The sequence below is a fragment of the Pseudogymnoascus verrucosus genome (genome assembly GCF_001662655.1).
Source record: "Pseudogymnoascus verrucosus strain UAMH 10579 unplaced genomic scaffold scaffold_13, whole genome shotgun sequence".
Taxonomy (NCBI): Eukaryota; Fungi; Ascomycota; class Leotiomycetes; order Thelebolales; family Thelebolaceae; genus Pseudogymnoascus; species Pseudogymnoascus verrucosus.
In genome coordinates this window covers 104,820-127,044 of record NW_017263664.1, presented here as the reverse complement: position 1 = coordinate 127,044, position 22,225 = coordinate 104,820, and the positions used below count along the sequence as shown (strand labels likewise).

The 22,225-nt window shown below is 49.5% G+C and overlaps 3 protein-coding genes across 3 annotated transcripts; 1 reads left to right on the top strand and 2 right to left on the bottom strand.

The window, feature by feature from the left end:
* Positions 1–6,937: 6,937 nt before the first annotated feature.
* VE01_03709 (uncharacterized protein) lies at positions 6,938–9,130 on the bottom strand. The gene has a single exon (XM_018273193.2). It carries the CDS (start codon positions 8,985–8,987, stop codon positions 7,203–7,205), a length of 1,785 nt encoding a protein of 594 aa, XP_018131809.1. The 5' UTR covers positions 8,988–9,130; the 3' UTR covers positions 6,938–7,202.
* Positions 9,131–9,243: 113 nt separating this feature from the next.
* VE01_03708 (uncharacterized protein) lies at positions 9,244–13,271 on the top strand. Its single transcript, XM_018273192.2, has 3 exons — positions 9,244–9,804; positions 9,852–10,688; positions 10,735–13,271. Exons 1-3 carry the CDS (start codon positions 9,392–9,394, stop codon positions 13,208–13,210), a joined length of 3,726 nt encoding a protein of 1,241 aa, XP_018131810.1. The 5' UTR covers positions 9,244–9,391; the 3' UTR covers positions 13,211–13,271.
* A 3,006-nt stretch (positions 13,272–16,277) lies between these two features.
* On the bottom strand, positions 16,278–20,790 carry VE01_03707 (uncharacterized protein). Its single transcript, XM_059463560.1, has 7 exons — positions 20,390–20,790; positions 20,063–20,288; positions 19,951–20,010; positions 19,603–19,902; positions 19,396–19,558; positions 19,179–19,329; positions 16,278–19,123 (listed from the first exon to the last, which is right to left on the bottom strand). Exons 1-7 carry the CDS (start codon positions 20,626–20,628, stop codon positions 16,396–16,398), a joined length of 3,867 nt encoding a protein of 1,288 aa, XP_059319822.1. The 5' UTR covers positions 20,629–20,790; the 3' UTR covers positions 16,278–16,395.
* Between the last annotated feature and the right edge of the window lie 1,435 nt (positions 20,791–22,225).

Sequence of the window (22,225 nt, the reverse complement as noted above, 5' to 3'; positions counted from 1 at the left end):
GGTGGGTGTAGGGGGGCAGGGGGTTGGATGTGTGGTGGGAGTGGGAGTGGGCGAAGGAGGGATGGATATGGATTGGATATGAATGGAGCTAAGATTATTATTCAGATTGTGTTATTTATTGCCCTGTGCTTGTGATTGTGCCTGTGCCTGTCCTGGGAATTAATTAGTATAGTAGCTAGGAATTAGTAGTAGTGCTAGCCAGTAGTATAGTAGTAGTAGGAGTATAGTAGCTGGTAGTAGTATAGTAGTAGCTAGTAGTGTAGTAGTAGAAAATGGGAGGAAGTAAGAAAATGGGAGGAAGCAACCCTGTAGGTTAGAGTGGGAGAAGTACCAGTACATGCATAAGTGTGCATTAAGGGAATTGACTGTAGATGGAGACAGACAAAACCTCTAATTCCCTACTAATTGCCTACAACTCCCTACAAATCTAACTCTACTCTCTCTAGTAAACACACCCCTCTGACAACCGAGATGTACCTCTACCTGTCCCTCTATACCGTCCCAACTGTGACATACACCCAGCCGATGCGATATGTATGCTGTCCATCTGTCTCCATATCACAAAAAACCAACCCGGGTACACACATGTACCCCTAATCACTCCTCCCCCCATCCATCCACACAAATCACTCTAAAGATACATACGTACCCAGCCTCTACTCCCCACTAGACCACCGTTTAGTAGCAACCAAGCAACCAAGCAACCAAGAAACCAAGCAAAAAGCACAACAGACACCCTGCTGTCCCTCCCTATCCCTCTCTGTCGTCCCAGCACCAGGTGTGCTTTGCGCGGAGCATGTCATCATCCGGCGGGTATCCACATGTATTCTTAGTCAGGATTCGCTCCTTTCGCCTACCAGAGTTTTGCTAAATGTACATACCGTCTACCTAGATGGTATAACAGACACTGTTGTCCCCCTTCTGCTCTGTCCCAGCAGGAAGCAGTAAGCACCACCAGGTGGGCTTTTTTGTTTATGCTACAGGAGCAGACGGACGGGTAGACGCATGTATTCGTAATCACTAGTTGAGCGTATTTAGCTATTGATTTTCTCTAAAGATACCGTGGTCTACATACGCCCTTTACCTACCTACCACCAACAACTAAACTAAATACTACATATAACAAACTCGTAACATCACCAACCCGCCCTTTAATGACAGAAGTTACACCCCCGTTACAGCCGCCCATCCATTCCATCCATTCCAGCACGCACGCACCGTCATAGTATCACCAATCCAGTCCAGTCCACGTAACCTATCCCCCATATCACATAACCCCCATCATACCGCATAACCCCCCTCCCCCCCATCCCTCCTCCGCGGACTCCAACCCCCCATACCCGCCAATCCATCACTTCTCACCTTCTTCTCTTCTCTCTCCTCCCGCAAAAAAAAGCAACACTAAAATAGTGCATCCACACGGGAGGAGTTATGCATCTCCCCCCCTGGCGCTAACGAGTCCATAGCGCGGCGGGCGTATGCAACAACTACTTATCCGCGGTCCCGATCTGGTTGTCTGGCTGGGTGGGTGTGGGTGGTGGGTGGCTTCTTGCATGCATTCGTGGGTTGGGAGGACGGTTGGTTGGTGGTACGTGGTGGTCGTCTGGTGTAAGCGATGCGGGAACGGGATCCGTGGGGAAGGAAGGAAGGGTCTCTGTGCGTTGTTGGTAATGGTAGCAAGCAGCATCAGTGGTGTTGGTATGGTAATACAGTGTTAGTAGGCGTCAGTAGCATCAACACCGGCAGCTACGGAAGCACAACAGCGCCGCGCCAGAAGTACAACCCCATTCTACGCCTCTCAGGGATACAGCAGTAGCACCAGCACCAGCAGCGAGCGGACCCCCCCAATCCACCGCATCCACCACCACCACCGCCGCCGCCGCGGATGGGATCGACCACCTATCCCGCCATCACCCCCAATCCAGCCCATCGTGCCGCCCTTTCGTAGTCTAACACCATATCGAGCGACGCACGTATGCCTAGAGAGGTTATAGGGGCGGGATACACGCTTCTTCTTGGTCTACGCCGAGGCTTCGTCTCTCCTTGAAGGTCTTGGTCCTCTTCCCGAAGCGGACGGGGCGGGTGGTAGTGTATGTAGGTGGGTGGAAGTGTGTATGTATGGATGTATGGAAGTAGGTATGTATGGAAGTGAGGCGTACTTTGGCGAGTAAGGGCGGTCTGAGACATGGCTAAGATCAGATGAGGTTGGTGAGACAGGTGTCATGACATTGTGGCGAGGGAGGTGAGGGGGTGTGAGATAGGTCGTTTTTTTGGTACTGTGCGTAAGATGGAGGGGTGAGTTGGGTGAGTGCGCGAGTTCGGTGAGTGCGCGAGTTGGGTGAGTGGGTGAGGGGAGGAGGGAAAGGGAGAGTGGGAGAAGGCGAGGAGAGGGAGAGGAGGGAGAGGAGGGAGAGGAGGGAGAGGAAGGGGGAGAATAAGAAAATAGGGGGGTGGCAAGTGAGTGGGCGATACGCTGAGCTGACGAAAGATATCTTTCACCACCACATCATCCTCACAGCTGGGTAGGGAATTCTAGCCGCCGCCACCAGATGTCGGAAATCGACACCTCATCCCATCCATCCCCCCTCGCATCGCCATTCCAGGCTTTCTTACCAATCCCTTACCACACACACACACGACCAACTAAAAACATGTCTAATCTGTCTAATTTCCCAATCCAGCACCCCCCCCAAAGGGGCTCCTCACGTGACCCCCCATCTTCCCGATCCCAAATGTTTCGAAACACCGAATCGGGAGATTAGATTGTTGGGAGGAAGGAAGAAACGAAGGGAAAGTGGGGTCACATGCTGGGCTGGGCGTTTTCCACGTGGGTTGCCTTGCCCGCCCGCCGTTGAGCTAGTAGGGGACTAATCTTAGTGGGTTATAGCTATATCGGAGGGGAGGGAGGAGTTTTTTTTACGAGGGATGAGGGACGGAAGAGGAAGAGGAAAGTGTAGGTTGTAATCTCCGCTGTGGGCTATGGAAGGTTAGAAGTCGCGGAAGTTGTTCGAGATGGGAAGGGGCGGGAGGTGGCAGTTGGTAGATGGGTGGGGTGTGTGGGTTTGTAAAGGTTGTTGGGTTTGTTTGATGGACATACTGCACGCACGGCGTTGTCGTTTTCTTACAGAGTTATACAGATGGCATAGTTGTCATCTTCTTAGAGAATTATACAGACGACATACTTATACACACATCGCACACGCAATCCAGTTATACAATCCAATGCAGCAGTGAGATGAAGGAAGGCGGGCGCTTCACAAAGCCACGCCGTTGGATATCACTCATCACACATCCCAATCCATAACCCATCCCCCCAACCCTTCCCCATCCGTACCCCCAGCACCAAACCAAGTGAGCCCAGGAAGTAAGCCCATCCATCCATCCACCCGCCGCCGTTGTCCCCGCTAAATAAAAAGCGCCGATATGGACAGGCATCGCGATGAGCGGTGGTCCACAGACACAACTCTAGACACCCATCTATCAACCCAGGCACCCAGACACCCAGCCAGACACACGGCAGCAGTCAACTTACCCAGCCGCCCAACTTTGGGTGATGACCAGACAGACAGCCAGGCACACAGTAGCCCACCCACCCGCTCGCGCCCGGCTCTCGGACATCAGTCCGGGGTTGAGGCCTGGAGATGCATGTGATATGGGGATCTCTTATACCCCCCGTCCCTCCTCTCGGTCACATATATGGTGTGTGTTCGTCCGAGAGTCTGGATGGGAGGTAGGGGGATGGGATGGGATGGGGAGGGATGGGGTGCAGAGAGGTAGGGACAGGGTAGGAAGGGCTGCTGGTTTTTTGGAGGGGGTTCCGATGTTTGTCCGGGGGAACTGGGTACTGGGGAGAAACGGCTGGCTGACTTGATGACCGACCGCGAGCTGGGGATGGGGATGGGGACGTTGAAGCTTTGGTGGAATGGTGGTGAGTGGTGAGTGGTGTGGCCGGTGGTGGGTGTCGGAGACGGAGACGGAGTGGGTATCCCCGGCAACCCCTCCTCTCCTCTATCTCTTACCACTACTACTATCACTACTATCACTCTCAAGCCCTCCCTCCTGCTCTTCGTACTAACAAACAACAAGCACCACCGCCGCCACCACCACATCCCCATGTATCCGTCCGTTTATTACCCCATACTATCACAAGCCAAATGCGCCATATAGCTGGTATCACAGTCGCTAGGCACGCCAGCACCGAAAAGTATACCCGAGTCTGGGGGGGTAGCCGGCGAACGGACCTACAGTACAGTACCCCCACTATGCAGGTTGACGAGGGGTCTGAGGTTAGTGATGTGATGGGTAGAGCGTAAGGCTCGCTGGGTGAAAATTTTGCTGGGTTATTTGTTTGCGAGGAGGAATTGGGTTTTGTTTCTTGGATCAGAATCTGCCTTATTCCCTCAATCGTGTTCCTATACACTCACTCCAGGAAGGGCCTCTGGTCACCAACCCCCACCACACCCTCTCCCTCCCACCCAGTCCTCCATCCTCGGCCGTTTCCCCATTCCCCCTCTCATCTCCCCTCTCTGCCTCACTACACCCCCTCACTCACCTTCTTCCCGTCCTCTCTATCCCTAATCTCCCTCATCTCCCTCATCTCCTTCCTAAATCCCATCAGTCCCATCCCATCCACCAGTACCCCAGATCTGCACAACCCCTCCTCATCTCCCACTTCCCCATAACCTCCCACACCACACAACACCCCCCAAGGATCAAGACCCAAGGTCCAAACGGCCCGCCCCCCGCTCTCTCGCGCACGCACCCCGCGTTTTCCCCCGCGTTAAGGCCCGTTATCTATCATCTCACCTACCCACACACGCTTCATCGCATCGTATCGCGCGGTAGTGGGTGGGCGTCCACGTGGTGTGGTGTGTAGCGAGGGGGAGATCGGGGCTATGGGTTGGCTAGGGGCGGAGGGGGGGCTGGGCGATGGAGTGGTGTGATGGGGAGGAGGGGTGGGAGGTGTCAATGCCGAGGGGGAGATCTTGTGCTGACGACTGGAATGGTGTGGAGGGGTTGGATGGCGGGAGTGTTTATGGTTGAGGTGAAGGAGTTCATTTAGGGGTTCAATTGATAAATGAGCTGCTTAGAGATCGGGTTAAAGAGATATATTCTAAGAGTATAAGTATTATAAGAGCTTAAATCTCTAGTATTAATTCCCAATGATACACAATCACTTTCACTAGCCATTCGTATACGATATATCGTAGAGCAGGGCAACGAGGATTATCATTAGAAATAGCACACCATAACACCATAACACCACCTCAATCCCATCCAATACCCCCTAATACCCGCACAAATCCGTCCTTCATTTCACCGGCATATCCCATCCTATACCCCCTCTACCGCCCTCCATCCCCATCCAATACCCACCCCCTCCTCCCTCCTTCCTCCTTCTATCTACCAGCAGCGCACGCTCCCCGCCACCTCACCGCCCCTCCGCGCATCACTACGAACGCTACTAACACTACTAAGCTGAATCGACATCCATCTCCGTCCCGACCCGCCGCGATGCGGTGAGGACTACAATGCATGAATGACAGATGCACTGATGACGTGCACTGGTGCGCCTTGCCACGCGACAGGCGAAAAAGGAGGAGAGGCGTGATCAATTGCCTATCATTCGAGCTTGGGCCTCCTGTTCTTGGGGGCTGGGAAACTGGATTGGGCTAGGGGTGATAGAGAGGAGAGGAGGGTAGCAGGGGGGAGAAGAAAGATCGGATGAAAAAAGCGGGTGGAACAGGGCTGGGCTGGGCTGCGATTTCTTAGCTGATGTGCTAGGGAAGGGTGGCGATGCTAGTAGCTCTGGTGTTGGCGAGGAAAGATATGGAGGGGTGAGAGTGGGTGTGGTCGCGTGGGGAGGGGCAGGGAAGGGGATTAGTGGCGGGGAAGGGGGGAGGGGAGGCTCGTGGCGAGGTGTGTAGGTGATGGGTGGTGATGGGGGAGGAGCGGGTATGCGGTTTTGGATTGAGTGCGAAGTGGGACGGGAGGGGGGGACTTGGGTCCTTGGGTTTCTGGGGAGGTTGGGACTCTGAGGGTGATTGTGACGGGGAGGCCACGAGGGGTGTCATGGGGGCCGAAGAAGGGGGTTGCAGAGGAAAGGCACCCCGAGGAGTGACGTGGCGACGGCGATGTTGATGGTGATGCAGATCAACATAGGTCTAGGCATAGGTCTGAGTGCCGAGAATGGATGAGGTTGGGAAGTAGATGGATAGTTGTTCTTCGGTACTGGGTCGGTAGTTGAGGTGAAGAGTTGTCGAGAGGAGGGGGGCGTTTTTATTGCTCGTCATCTGATGTCTTTCTATATGCCTATCAGCTTTATAGTCCAAGTCTAGTGGTAGTAGTAGGAAAAGGGGCTCTTTCTTGCCACTCGTCTGGTATGGGCAACGCCCCTTTGTGATTCTCTGTCAACAGCCCCTGAATGTTGATTACTAAGGTCGAGTTGAGCTTTTGCTGACTTTCGTGGTAGTCGATGGCCCCTTTATGTTCATAAATATGATAACTACTCAGAATTGTACTATATCCGATGACAATGACAAAGTCTAATTCAAATATGGTAGAGTCCTACATTGTTAAAGCCTTGATAGTGTGGGCTATATTACGGTGGCTTCGTCATTTTATTACGTATAATTTATTGAGTCTTGAGTAACTGAACGCATTTACTTGAACTACAGTTGCTGCAAAGCGTGATTGTTGTAGCCTCGAGTGATTAACCATACCTACTTGAACTACAGTTGCTGTAAACGGCGCTTGTAACCTCAGGTAATTTAGAAAACCTATCTGAATTACAGCTACTATAGACAGTGCTGTTATTCACATTCCCTCTCTAGACTTTTAGAGAGGACGAGTCCAATTAATAGAATAGCATAGGCATCATACTCGACCACTGATTGAGTCATACGATCAGGTTGCCAATCGCACCAGTTGGGCTAACCTCCCATCCAAAATTATCATCATAATCTGAGTATTCTATGCCATCGAAAGCGATTGCCATAATTCCTATTCGTAGTGACAAAAAAGCGAGGTTACGAGGTTGTGAGACGACTTCTGACGATTCACCCTTTCTTAGTCCCCCCTAGTCTAGTCAATCTCCGCCATTTTCACTTGGTGGCTCAGCCTCCTTCTCTTACACTCTCCATTACATAGGCTTCGCAGCCATTAAGTATCGTGCCATCTAGGATATATACAAAGCCACTCCCCTACTCAACTCTTCTAGATACTATATGACTTATGTCCCCACCCAACAACCCCCAACGCATCTCCGAACCCGCCCCCGTTGGACCAACCCACACATCAAAAACGAGATGATTAATCCCAGGTCCAAATCCCTTCACCATCGCCACACTCCTAACCTCAACATTTATCCCCCCCTTTTCTTCTCCTCCTTCTTTCCCTTCCTCTTCCTCTCTTTCCGCCTCCCCCCTTCCACCACCGCCAACAACCCCCTCAACAACCTCCACAATCTCTTCTCCCCTCACCATCTCCTTTCGACCCGTTTCTTTAACATTCTCATGCACATGCATCCAACCCCCCTGACCCCCTCCCAAAAACATTCCTCCAACCTCCCACCCCAGCCTCGACGACGGCAATAAGCCTAGATTAACATGTCTCACCCTCCACCTCCCCTCCACCCCTCCCGCCATCCCCTCTTTTCCCAGCTCCTGCAACCCCTCCTGAAACCTCGTCCACGCAAACTGATTATCCTCTGCAAAAACAACCACACCCCTCTTCTCCACCGTCTCCCTAACCGCCTCCCAATCCACTGCCCCTTTCACCACAAGCACTTCAAACCCATTACCCACCGCACCGCGCCGTAGTCCTTCAATCGAAAACGGATTAATCTCCCACGCCAACACCGCGTACCCCCGCGAGAGGTAAGACAGTGTGAAATACCCGATCCCGGCGTATAAATCCACCGCTATTTGCACATCATCTTCCCCATCTCGCCCATCACTGCCACCAGAGGCATTGCCACCACCAGCACTAATAGCCTTCGACCACCACGACGCATCGCCGAAGCGGAGGACCCTCGCCTTCTCGGTCACATTCCCACGACTAAACATCGTCCAGCGCGGGGCCCAGGACTGGAAAATCCCGTTCTGTCTCGTCCGCACCCAGAACGCGTTTTCAAAATCTTCTTCCCCAATCGGCTCTCCCTCCCCAGCCCCTGCCGTTAACCCAGGACCAAGCGCCCATCTCTCGGCGGAAATGGCGGGGCCGAAGTCGCCGAAGAGAGTGTGTAGGTGCGAGGGGGCGCGGATGATATTCTCATCTTCGTCAGAACCGGGGATGGGGTGGTTGATAGCTAGATGCGTCACTTTCTCTCCCCCAAGTCGCATGATGGCGGCCAAGACGCCGGTCCATAGCTCATCTACCACTGCAGGAGGAGCTTTATCCAGCACGGCCTTCCAGGCGTCTGAGGATAGGCTGCCGGTGGGTAGGAGGGCCAATGGGGTGTAGACGGTGTATCGTTTAGGGAGGTTAGAGAGGAGAGACTCTTGAGTTTGTGAGTCAACTAGTGAGCTGACAGCGGGGTGAGAGAGAAAAGTGAGAAAGGGTTCGGAGAGGTGGTGTGAAGCTTTTGATACTGTTCCCGGTTCTCCTAGCGCGTTGCTCGCAGGCGAAACAGCCAGTAGCACAACAGAAATCCTTTCCATGAGGCCTGGTTCTGGGGGTGGTGAGGGAAGAACCGCGCGCGCCTCAGCTGGGGATGAAGATAGGGGGAGTAAGATGGTAGTCGGTATGCGTAGGTGTGGCGCGGAAACGGAAGAGGAGGGTGTTGAAGGGGTGTGAAAGATTTTCTCGAAGCGGTGGAAGTGGGAGGTGGATTCGAGCCATGATTTCACGTCCTTTGCGGATTGAGAAGGACAGTCTAGGTATAACCTCGCAATCTCCTCTCCCATGCCTGTTTCATCCGTGCCCGCTTCATCGAGCTGCTGTTTTATTTCTTCTACTCCTTGCGGCGGCGCATTGGTTGTTTCCATCGCCCACCTGGCTGTCCGTCCCGTGACGTTGAAGAAAGTCACGTACGGCAGTACAATCTCTATAGTACAGCTAGCGAGAGGTATTTTGTGGTATAAGGGCGGCGTTATGCTTGCGTATCGTGTGATGGCGGGGTATATAGTGGGGTATTGATACTGATGCCAAAAAAATATATAAGCGCGACCCTGGCGCGATTGGTGGTGCGGATACTCCCGTCCGTCACCGCGCCAAGCAATGGCATCCTTCCGCGGGGCTCATCGCAAGACGCCAGCCTTGGGCTGAAATGGGAGAACATACTCCCCACCGGACGAGGCCGTTCACGACAGAGGTTCCCAGTTACTGAAGTTGCTTTGCTGCCCTGTTACTTTGATAGCCGTTAGAGAAACCCTGAATTCGAACACCCAATATGGATCCACTCAGTATCACCGCAAGCATTATTGCTGTCGTACAGCTCACCAGCGTTATTATCGGATGTCTAAACGATTTGAAAGACACATCTAAGGATCGTGCGCAATGTGCAATTGAAATATCAAACGTCTCTAATCTACTCGTGACGCTAATGTACCGCCTCGATGAAGTGTCATCTAATGACGGCTGGTATGGGGAGGTGCAAGCTCTTGCTGCTGCCAACGGACCTATTGATCAGTATAGGTCTGCCCTTGAGCAACTGAAGTCAAAATTTACGTCGTCCGCTTCTAGTAGAACAAATATTGGCGGTGTGCTCAGCTGGAAATTTAGCAAAGAAGAGGTTGCCAACATACTAATGAGAATTGAACGGCTTAAATCGCTCACCCAAATCGCACTGGAGATGGATCATTTGTAAGGATATTTGCCCTAGATAGAAACTGAATGACTGACTAGAACAGCAAATTATCTCAAGCATTGAAGATCGATACCACTGTTATCACAAATACAGTCAGGTCACTACAGGAGAGTCAGGTCAGCGAACAATATCGCGTTATTACGGACTGGCTATCATCAACCGATTTCCCGGCTCAACAATCCGACTTTATTGGCAGAAGACAGGAAGGGACAGGCCAATGGTTCGTTGTATCTCCTGAGTTCACCAACTGGCTTCAAGGAACGAAGGAGGACCTATTCTGCCCTGGCATTCCTGGAGCTGGGAAGACAATGATCGCAGCGATCGCCGTTGATCATATATGGAAAGCCTTTCAAGGTGACAACGTCGGTGTTGCCTACGTATACTGCAATTACAAAAGACGAGAAACGCAGACCACTACAGATCTACTGGCTGCTATTCTCAAACAGTTGGTGCAGGAGCGTCCATTATATGGAAAACCAGTTACAGCTCTTCATATGCTTCATACTGGCCGGAGGACACGTCCATCGCTTGATGAGATCTGCACTGCACTCGACTCTGTTCTTAGCAATTACTCTAAAGCGTATATCGTTATCGATGCTTTAGATGAGTGCTCGGACAGCGACGGTACTCGCAGCGAACTTCTTGCTATACTCCGCGGACTACAGGCCAAGACCGACACAAGGTTAATGGTAACATCTCGTTTTGTCTCTAGGATTGAGCAATTATTTGAAGGATCCCCAATGTTGGAGATTCGAGCTAGTGAGGCAGATGTGAAGCGATTCGTTGCCGGCCAGTTGCATCGATTGCCAATGTGCGTCCAGCGCGATCCTGAATTACAGGCAGAAACACAAGACGGGATCGTTCTAGCAGTAGATGGCATGTGAGTATTTCGACCTATTCCAAATACGGTAGCTTACTATAATAAGGTTTCTTCTTGCTCGCCTCCACGTAGATTCTCTACGGGGTAAAACGACGAAAAAGGCAGTTAGAGCAACTCTCAAAAAGCTGCCTAGAGGCTCGACAGCACTGAACGAAGCATACGATGAAGCGATTGAGAGGATCGAAAGTCAACTACCTGAGGAATCTGAGCTAGCAAAAACCGTGCTTTCTTGGATTACCTACGCAATGAGACAACTTACAACCAAGGAGCTTGCTCATGCCCTTGCTGTCGAGGCAGGCGAGTCAGAACTCGACGAAGACAATATTCCAGATATTGAAGACGTAATCTCCGTTTGTGCAGGCCTAGTTACAGTTGACGAGGAAAGCGACGTCATTCGATTAGTCCATTACACTACTCAGGAGTACTTTGAGCGGGTGCGAGAAGTTTGGAATCCTAAAGCCCAGGAAGAAATCGCATCAACATGTTTAACCTACCTATCCTTCCAGACTTTCAGCACTGGCCGTTGCACTAACGACGAAGACTTTGCGAGCAGGATTAGGCAGAACCCCTTCGTAGACTACGCCGCTCGATACTGGGGAACCCACGCCCTTACCGTCCAGCAAACAATTAAAGAGCAAGCCCTACCATTTCTCTCCAACATGAATCAACTTGCATGCTCAGTCCAGTTTATGTTTCTTCCAAAGAATAGGTATAAGGACTATAGTCAAGACATGGCAATATATCTCACAGGTGTACACGTTGCTGCAGTCTTTGGAATGACATACTTGTTAAAAGAGCTAGTGCATGGCGATGGAGATAAAAAATGCGGGTGTGTAGATGCACCAGACTCGCGTCGTCGGACGCCGCTATGGCGGGCAGCAGAGAGTGGACAGGATGCAGTCGTGGCGCTACTCGTTAAGAGGGGCGACGTCGTGACCGACTCAAGGGATGTTCTGGGCCAGACACCGTTATCAGCGGCAGCAGGGGCAGGGCAAGCAGCAATTGTGGAGCTGCTTGCCGGACGAGATGATGTTGTAGCTGACTCAAGGGACATTAACGGTTGGACGCCGCTGACGTGGGCAGCGGAACGTGGGCACGAGGCGGCCGTGAAGGTGCTTATCGAGCGGGACGACGTTGTGGCTGACATATGTGGCAACGGCAATATGACGCCGCTATTGTGGGCAGCAGACCGAGGGCATGAGGCAGTTGTGAAACTGCTCGTTGAAAGGCATGACGTCGTAGCTGACTCTAAAGACAGAGACGGCCGGACACCGCTAATAATGGCAGTGCGAGGCAATCACGAGGCGGTTGTGAAGGTACTACTCGAGCGGGACGACGTTGCAGCTAACATGAAGGATAACTTTGGCCAGACGCCGCTATCTTGGGCAGCGGCGTACGGGTACGAGACAATCATAGAGCTGCTCTTAAAGAAGGGTGACGTTGTAGTTGACTCGAAGGATGATGAAGGTCGGACGCCGCTATTAAGGGCGGCGTGGAGAGGGCGTGAGGCAACTGTAAAGCTACTCCTTATGAGACACGATATTGTAGCGGACTCAAAGGATGATGAAGGTCGGACGCCGCTGTCAATGGCAGCAAGTAGTGGGCACGAGGCAGTTGTGAAGCTGCTCCTCGAGCGGGACGATGTCGCAGTTAACTCAAAGGACAGCTACGGTGAGACGCCGCTATTAAAGGCAGCGGCGATGGGGCACGAGGCAGTCGTACAGCTACTTATAGATCAGGACAATATTGTAGCCGACCTAAAGGACCTTAGGGGCCAGACGCCACTATCATGGGCAGCAGAAAATGGGCACGAGGCAGTTGTAAAGCTGCTCGTTGAACGGGACGACGTTGACCCCAACTCGAGGGATAATAACGGCTACACGCCACTATGGTTAGCAGCTAGGAATGTTGTGCCATCAGTTGCGAACAACCACGAAGCAGTTGTAAAGCTGCTCCTTACGAGGAAAGACATTGACCCTAACTCAAAGGATAACGACGGCCGAACGCCACTATCAATAGCAGTAGAAAAAGGACACAGGGAGGTTGTACAGTTGTTCCTTGAGAGGAACGACGTTGACCCCAACTCGGAGGATGAAGACGGCCATGCGCCATTATGGTGGGCGGGAACAGCGGTGGCAGTGAGGGGAACGTGGGAAAAGAAAGAGAGAGATAGGCTCGACGCAGTCGTGGAGCTACTCCTTAAAAGGGACGATGTTATAGTCGATTCGAAAAACAACGAGGGTCGAACGCTATTATCAATAGCAGCAGAGCAAGGGTTCGAGGCAGGAGTAAAGCTGCTCCTTGAGAGGGACAACGTCGACCCAAACTCGGAGGATAACGACGGCCACACGCCGTTATGGTGGGCAGGGAAGGAGAACGACGATGACAAATTGTTGCGAACGGCGGAGGAGAATCGCGAAACTGTCGCAAATCGCGAAGCAATCGTAAAGCTGCTCAGCGACCGAATAGCGGATGATAGGAAGAAGGCACGAACGGAGGATCACATCGAGATTACTTCCTAGACAAGGACAAATCACCAATATATAGTCCAGCCAAGCTAGCTCTAGGAGCAATAAATATGACTGAAACTACGTATGGCAGTCAACCGCTACTAACAAACAGAGATAGCCCTAATATCTTTATAAACTTCCTCCTTCATGAAGGCTTCTTTTTACACTCCTCATCCCCCCCCCCCCNNAGGTAGATCACTGCATCCCCCCCCTCCCCCCCCCCCCATCCCCCGCCCCAGCCCCCCCTTCCCCCCTTCCCCCCTCCACACCTCCCCCCCCCCCGCCCCCCCCCCGCCCCCGCCCCCACCCCCCCCCCCCCGCCCACTTTTTCTAATATCAAGTCAGCGAGAATGGACCCCCTCGTTAACCTGTCTCTCTCTGTCACCACCCCCCCCCCCACCCCTAATCTCCAAAATAAAATAAACCAGCCGAATCTCACCCCGCTTTGTTTTGTCGCGTGTAGCAGCCCATTTTGAGCAGGTTATCAGACCAGATTTCCCCGTCAGGAGGTCGGTGTGTGTACCAGTAGCTAGGGGAGAACATGGGATGAGAGTATCTAGGGATGTATGATAATGATTATAGATGTTATAGGGAAAAGATATCAAACAACATTGCTGAGGAATAAAATGAGGTGTTACATTAAGACTACTCCCTAGACAAGTCAAATTACCAATCCCTAACGTTTGCCTCCTACCACCTATTAAAACCACCACGATACTAAATCTCACAACAAGTCACTCACTCCCAAGAAACGAAAGAAGAACAAACCTCAAAACCTCGACAAAAAAAATCATACCCTCTAAACCCAAAACTTAAAAGATTATTCTACGCCCCACTCCCTACCGCCTATCAAAACTCCCATCACAATACTCTTAATGGCAAAACAACAGTCACTCTGCAGCAGTCACCACCACCAAGACGCGGGCAATATTAGTGATCTTTCGTCCGGGGAGAACGCAATGCTGGCGGTTATGGTTACCGATTGCTTATTGTTGGTATGGGGGCTTATTGTTGGTATGGGGGGTAGTGATGGCGGGGTTGTTTAGAGCGAAGTAGAGGAGGGATCATGAGAGGAAAAGAGGAGTAGAATAAAACGTAAGAAAGCAATCATCATTAGTTCAAACATCTGCCATGACCCTAGGATGCAACACCGTACTGCAATAGAGGGGTACAGTACTACTTCTGGCCGAGGCGGCTGTATTGATACAGCGAGCATTTGATGGACCCAGCATCTTGTCTTTTGAAAGTGAGTTGCCGCTCTGCAGCACAATTTATGTTCGAAAAACCTGGCTAATCTTAGGATCGACATAACATGTGCACTTGTTAACAGTTAATGAACAGTGGAATGGCGAATTGAGTCTGTAGAGGAGAAGACTATACTAAGGGGAATCCCAGAGTTGTTAAAAATCGAATCTGCTGGAAGCTTATCACAAAGCTTGGCTAAAGTCCTTATCTATAATGTCAACTATACTGCCTCAGCGCAGTCCCAACCTTTGCTTTCGATTATAGTAGGAGCCCACTTGACTGCAAAGTCGAAGCAACACTGTTCTAACAGACATTGGGTCGTTCCTAGAATAAGATGCTGTACGTTGTATAGAATGGACGCAGGACGCAGTAAAGGCACTTTTGATTCCACTTGTACAGGAGTTTTGAGCATTATTAAGTTAAGTAGCGTCTGCTTAGGCACTGTAGGCAATTAGTACAGGTAGATAATTTCAGCAGTAATAACATACACTCTTCTACACCCGTATCTCTGTTATACCCATTTATTCTGCCTCCTAATACTAGCTCTTCTAGAGCCTCTGCTTTAGAACGTGCTGCCTTATTTTCGAATGTAGCCTACTGCACACTTTAGGATAGAGTAGTTTAAAAGAGCTCTAGGAACGCAATCTTTTCTTAAATATCTGATTCGAAAGTACAAATTTCTAGGAGTCCCTTAAGTATATCTACGGTCTTGCAAGATCCAAAATCCTTAATGAGTGCTTTAAACAAACTTAAATGTTTTTTTACTAGCTTCTAGATCTTCTTAGCCTACTGAAGATTGGCATTATCGCCTGAAAACAAGCTGTAATATGCAAGAAAGACACAATGCTTTTTAGCAGTAGAGTGCGATATTATCACAGTTTCGATTACAGCTAAGAACATACATAGTAGTTCTCTTTACTAAAGTATTACTTATATACCTTAAGTATATAAGTAATACTATACAAAATAGCCTCTGCAGATTCGAAGAACAGGTTTTATCCAACTATTAAACTATTGATTTTGTATTAAAGTTAGGTGAAACATTAGTTAAAAAAGTGTAAAGAGTATACAGCTATGCATGTTTAATAGACAGCGAATCTCATTTGCGAAGATGATCTTCGACAATATCGAGGTATGACAGTTTACTATGTATGATGATTTCTAATAACTGTACATGGTCGTCGTTACTGAGAAGATTTGCTATTACATGCAGGTGTCATTTCAGCTCAAAGTCTCCCCATCGATGTTCCGGGAAATGTAATACAAGACCAATAGTAGAGTGAAAGCACTTGTGTAAAGCATGCATACTGATTCACAATCAAGAGCCAAATACTACCCCGACTAAACAGAATTCCTTCACCGGTCGAGTTACCCGTCAGACAAATGCCGCAATAGTGAGACCAAGCAGAAGAAGATATGTCTGTGAACCACAAATACCATTCGTATACGTAATACTCAAAGACGTGATACAAGTCAGTAGGTTGAATTCTACCCCACTAAAGGAGAATCCATTCACCGGCTGAGCTGCTGCTCGAACAAATATCGCAATAGTGAGGCCTAACAGCCGGATTTCTCGGCCCTAAACGTAATTGCATCTATATGCAAGCATGCCAATGAATTGCTCAATGTTGGATACTCTTCAAAAGGTTGCCTTACTCCACAATGGAATAGACCTCGTAATCTTTATTAATATATTTTGACTTAGCAATAACCGCAGCAATGAGCACTCTGAAATCGTAGAAGCTCTAAAGATGACGCTGCATAAGAACATCACGTGCCACGGATTGCTTCTTGTGGCAGAAGGAACCACTCTACATTACTCTCACTTCTAAAGCCATAATGTAAGTTTGGAATATAGGGTCTCAGTTAGCGGGAAACACTACATGCTAGCACGAGCAGCTGTTACAGCTACTGCTGCTGCTATAATAATGGTAAAACGACGGCTGCTGCTACTACTTCTGCGTCTCCTCCTGCTTTCCTAGTAGAGCCGGAACATTATCCAAGTCCTGAGAGATATTACCACTTAATTCCGTATTCCCAAGCTCCTCTGATAAGCTGGCAGCAGATTTAGCAAGTTTCTCGGCTTCCTCAGAATCGCTATCCCTCATCACGGAGAGTAGGCTAACGTGCATAGTCGTAAGGGGATGCTGAGGACCAAGGAGCTGAGTGAAGTCTTCTACAAGTTCCTGCACTAGCGGCACCACATCTCGGAAACGACCGCTCGCCTTGTAGATTTCAATGAGTGCCATGATAGGTTGAATGGTGGACAGGTCAGGTCGTTTGCGGAAGCGGACACTTAGCTCAAGCCCTTCGGTCTTCATTCGTAGACCCAACAAAACGCAACTGAGGGATGCCACGCGTGGTTTGAAAACTTCCCAGTTATCGGATATCTGACTTGGTTGTGATTTTAAGATCCTCGTGCAGGCATCTGGAACGTTTTTCGGGTCTATAATAACGCCAAAGGAGCTGGCGAGGGTAACTAGAGCATCAAGTACGGGTCTCATGTTGAGGTCCGAGAGCTGTGTGAGCGCCTGCAGCGTTTCCCACAGCATATCCTGCTGTTCTGTGATCCTTCCCGCAAGGCCGAGAGCCGTGGCTAGGTTCGCCGTTAGATTGTAGGTTGTTAGATCCCGCGTTGGTAGAAGTTTGTCTCGAACGGAAAGGCTTGCTCTGTACAACTTTATTGCTTCGTCGTATCTTTCTTGTTGTAGAAGTGTTCCAGCTAGCTCAGCCTCAAGGTTGGCCATCAACAGAGTTGGTTCTGATGAGAATCCCGCGCCACAACGCTGTGCATCACGGAGGACGTCCTCCGCGTCTGAAAATTGCATTTTCTTGCACAGAATGCCCGCCAGAATCTTCGCTGATCTCATCCTCTCCGGATGACCTTCTGGAAGTACGTTCCCTTCCATATCGATTAGGTTCCTGATCTCGACTTCTGCTTCCTTAAAGTCTTCTCGTAATACTAGGATACTTGCTAGGCCCCTCCGGCTTTCGAAGGTAAACGTGTTTCCTGGACCGAGACCCGCTGTCTGCTTTGCCACAACGTCACGGCTAACTGCTTCTGCCTCTTCCAGCTGACCAGCTGTTGCGAGGCTTTGCGCAACTGCGTTCATACTAATCCAGAGGTCTCTATTCTCAGTGCCTGGCTTCACCCTCCTCTCTTTCAGCACGTATTCGTCGATAGAATAAGCTTCGGCATACTTTCCCTGGCGATGAAGCGACCGGGCTAAATTCGCATGAACTAGCACAGAGAGACTGTGCAATCCGTCATCCTGGGCATCTGGAAGTGTATTCGAAAGAGTTCGTAGGATTTCGCGCTCAATGGCCTCAGCTTCGGCTGGTTTGCCTTGCTCCGAGAGGGTCTGTGCCACATTGCTATAGTGCATAAGTGTGTCTTTATGTTCGGGACCACAGAACTTTGCCATGATTTCGTAGGCACGACGATGCTGGCACAGGGCGTCTTCGAAAAGGCCCTGTGTGTCCAAATAATTTCCTACATAATTGAGGAGCCTCGTTGTATGGAACACCGCTTTTGTCTTCATGTCGATATCACTCTCTTCAATTTTCGTAGTCAAAATATTTGACAGTAAAAGTGCGTGGGTATGAGGAAGATATTGGGAACATTCGAGCCAATTGGTGGGGGTGAAAAAAGCATCCTTAGGAAAGGCTTCATATAGGATTTCAATTCCTTTGCAGATCCATTTCGTTGTTTCCGAACGGTCATCCAGCCATGCACGTAAAGAGAGCTGCACGAGATGATGCATCTCGAACGTCTTATTTCCCTTTTCGGCTTTAATGAGGCAAAAAGCCAGGAGTCGTGACAGTGCTTCCCTGGTCTTTGCAGAATTGTCGTCGAGGCTGAGAAGGGACTTTGGAATGCCTTGGCGATCCAGAACACCTATGAGAGAAAGTATATCAGCGGCTAATGGATCTTCTCTTTTGATCTGTTCAAACGAGATTTGCCATGTCGTGACAACTGAACTTGGTAGCTCGGTGTCTCGTCGCGCGTCGCTTCTATCCGTCTTCAGAAGATATAGCTGGGTACTCTTCGTCTCAAGAAAAAGTGCTTCATATTCTGCAATTGTCATGGGCGTCGACTCATCGAATGCCGAGTGCTCGAGGTACGCGCATGCTTGGGTGATTGCTAGTGGTATGTGCCCCAACATTTCAATGAATGTAGTTAGGTTGGCCCCGTCCATTTGTTCTGCAGAAAGCCTTTTCTTGACTAGACTTTGTGCTGTTTCCTCGTCCATAGGCTCTATCATTGTGATGTTTCTGCTTCGATTAAAAACCATCTCCATTGCCGTCAATCTATCCCGTGAAGTCACAAGAATACAGCCATGTCGACTCTGAGGCAAATACGCCGACAAGGCTTCGGATGGCTCCATTCCCTCCCGTTCTTGAGGACTGCACTCGGTCTTCGGAAAATAAAGGTGTTCATTGTCGGCATTGTCAAGAATCATTACCCATTTACCATTCTTTTCGTTCCTAAGCCACTGGACAACAAGTTCGACTACGTTGACTTGTGGGTTGTCGCGCCCTGGCAATTCCAAGCTATTGGCGATCTCTCGATAGGACTGTTTGAATCGTCTGGAGTTCGCTCCATGTACCCAGAAGATCCATGTCGACGGCTGGAGCCTGTTGAGTTGAACTGCGTACTCGATTGCAATGCTGGACTTTCTATGCGATATGGTAAGCATGACATGTGTTGATAATAAGGAATAGTGAAGCGTACCCAACGCCCCCTAGGCCGTACAAAGCATGGCGGCTATGAATATTTGACAGAGACACCTTCTGATGTAGCTCCCGAAGCACAGGTTCGCGGCCAACGAATTCGGGATCAGGTGAAAAGGGAATCTGGAGACGTGGAAGGCGGTCCTGTGAGGCTGATAGCCCCCAAACCATTAGATATTGTTACAACCACGACATCGACGTGTCATGTACTCACATACCATCACGTGAAGTAGCTAGAAGTTCAATAGCATTCCTAACCTTCCGGTACTCGAGGCTATCTCCACCCGTGAATTTGCAGACAAGATGGTGGTCTGCGTCCATAATACTAAAGACGATTTCTCGGTCTCCGAGATTCAACCTGGCGGAAGGTTGAGGCACAATCTACTTTCATCAGCTGGGCCCATCGAACGGCATCCTTAACTTGCCATGATTTGAGTCCTCATGTACGGTATCCGCGTGGTATTCGATTCGACGATAGTCACAATCTTCAGGCGTTGTGCAAGGAACCCAAACGACCTCGCAATTTCGGTAAGAGGTTCCGAATCACGCCGTAAAAGCTCCAGATTGACTGTATTGATACTTGTCACGGAATTTGCTATGTTAGCTATAGTCAGAGCTAGTTTGGCGGCATCTGCTCCGTCATGAGGTGTTCCCATGAACATAACACCTCGTGTTGATTCAACGATATTTTTGTACCGCTGTTCCTCACTAGCCATTACTAGAGCCTGATATGCATCAACTAGAAGGTCTCACACCTATAGGAAGACTCATACCTTCTTTACAACAATCCCACCCATGCTATGGCCAACGAAGACAATCGCGCGGCTGCGATTCTGTGAAGGGATCAGTATGTGCAAATTGGTTTGCTTGCGCAGGGTCGTTTACTTGGTCAGTCTTCCGGGTATTTAAAATTGAAAACAAAAGGTTTTCTGCATTGTCGAGGATGCGCAAGGTGCCTTTATTCTTATACACTTCAGCATCATATCCATACGTCATAATGCGACTATTCGTCATTGTCAAAGGAAGGAGATCGCGAAGCCACATATTCTTTGTTTTTGGATGCGTCCAAGTGTCGAAAGGCCTCCCTCCAAGTCCATGAATTGCAATGATGCTATAAACCGTCTAGGTTAGCAATGTGCAATATCTTGCCTGAGAGGAAACTAAGACGAGTTGTGATAGAGAACAGCTTGAAAGAAAATCAAATAGACATACTCAACTTCCTCATAGCATATATCAGTATCTGGGCTAAGGTGACTTGGCAGAGGTTGTTCGTTTGCTTTTGTAGAATCATACAATATGTGCAAGCCAAATCCATTCTTGTCTGCAGCAGATCCGGAATCAACAGATCCAGAGGCAACGCATTCAGAAGCAACAGGTCTGGAGGCTTTATAGTGTTTTGAAGATTCTCTTGACTTTGTCGTAAAGCGGGGCTTTATCCAACCGAAAGGCATCTTGACCAAGATAAGGGCTCTAAGATTGGTGAGACACGCAGGATCTCAAGATTGTATGTTTATGTGACGTTGAAGAGCTACTTAGTTGAATTTCTCTAAGTAAAGGATATAGTACCGAGAATGGCGACAACAACTAAAGAATAGCGTCGGACAAGATGTTGGTGATCACAAAGGTGCTCGGTGCGGCTGAAATGTGGTGGCTGAAATGGTGCGGCTGAAATGGTCACGCGGTTTGTGTTATAAATCAGACTTGGTGAGATGTTAAGGCTATATAGAGTGATGCTACGCTCGACTAGAGAAACAGACGCCGAAGAGCAGCAAGAACATCTAGAATAACCAGAAAAGCTAGAATAGTTGAAAGGGCAATTCGTTCGACTTGCTCGACGAATCTAACAGTAATAACTTAATTACAGTTCAAACTACAAGCACCTAGGGCCGCCCTCTAAAGTGCATCTAGCCCTTTAAACCTAATTTACCACCCTATACAAAGTAGGCCAACTCTATAAAGGCTACAACATCTTAGACAGTACTAACGCTAGTATATATTAACTAGTAGACATAAGTTAAAAGCCTCCTTATATATATTAAGTCTGCTTATCTCTACTACTATAAGCAGCCTTAAGTCTATCAGCCTTGGTAAGGATGATTCGTATAAGTAATTGAAGCCTCTTTTGATCCCTATCTGACAAACAATCTATAAAGGTCAGATGCGAATAATGTGCCAGACCTTGTTAGGCGGTTCCAGGTCAGCAACCTCCAGGAAGTAGGATGCGGTTACCTGGTCGACAGCAGGGAGGCTGTTGCCAATCTCGTCGACTCTCTGCTTGATCTTCCGGCAAGCCCTCTGTCTATCTATATCGATATTAAAGGGGTAAATCTATACAGATTTGGCTCTATCTCAATTCTGCAAATTCTCGTCCTACTGCCTAACAAGACTTATCTAGTCAACTTCCACGTACTCAAAGGTAATGCCTTTACTATAGCAGGGGAGGCAGGACAGACACTAAAGGATGTTTTAGAATCCGTGACTATCCCCAAGGTCTTCTTTAATGTACAGAATGATTCAGATGCGCTGTTCAGCCACTTCGGCATCAAATTGCGTTGTTCAGGATATTCAGCTCATGGAACTTGCAACTCAGATGTACAACAGAAAATATGTTAAAGGGCTATCGAAGTACATTGAGAACGACCTAACTATAACGGCATCTGAGAAGCGTACCGCTAACAGCACCGAAACCATTGCTGTACTGTAAGAAGTTTGGTACTGTAGAAGTTACGCCACCGAGTCCCACTCACCCTGCTCACCCCCTAGCTCACCCTGCTCACCTTGCTCACCCCTCGCCTCACCCTTCAGGCGGCAAGGGGCCGCGATTCCACGCTATGCCTATTGGCACGATTGAGACTATTATCCAGAGGATACGCAAGCTTGTGTATGGCAGAGCGGACGGGATGCCCAATTCTCTTGAATCTATGGTCGTATGTGGGAGATGAAGGGGGTATGTATGCTTTTGAGGTGCGGTGGGTGGGTGAGATAAGGGGGGTGGGGGGGATGGATGGGTTTACTTTCTACACACCCTTGCCACATCACAGGCCCGCC

Bases quoted from the DNA above. Each gene is read 5' to 3' on its own strand.
- VE01_03708 (XM_018273192.2), top strand. From the start codon at position 9,392: ATGGATCCACTCAGTATCACCGCAAGCATTATTGCTGTCGTACAGCTC. The intron at 9,805-9,851 runs GTAAGGATATTT...TGACTAGAACAG, and splicing joins GCACTGGAGATGGATCATTT to CAAATTATCTCAAGCATTGA. The intron at 10,689-10,734 runs GTGAGTATTTCG...TACTATAATAAG, and splicing joins GTTCTAGCAGTAGATGGCAT to GTTTCTTCTTGCTCGCCTCC.
- VE01_03709 (XM_018273193.2), bottom strand. From the start codon at position 8,987: ATGGAAACAACCAATGCGCCGCCGCAAGGAGTAGAAGAAATAAAACAG.
- VE01_03707 (XM_059463560.1), bottom strand. From the start codon at position 20,628: ATGCCTTTCGGTTGGATAAAGCCCCGCTTTACGACAAAGTCAAGAGAA. The intron at 20,011-20,062 runs GTAAACGACCCT...ATCCCTTCACAG, and splicing joins ATACCCGGAAGACTGACCAA to AATCGCAGCCGCGCGATTGT. The intron at 19,330-19,395 runs GTATGTGAGTAC...GGGGGCTATCAG, and splicing joins TCTAGCTACTTCACGTGATG to CCTCACAGGACCGCCTTCCA.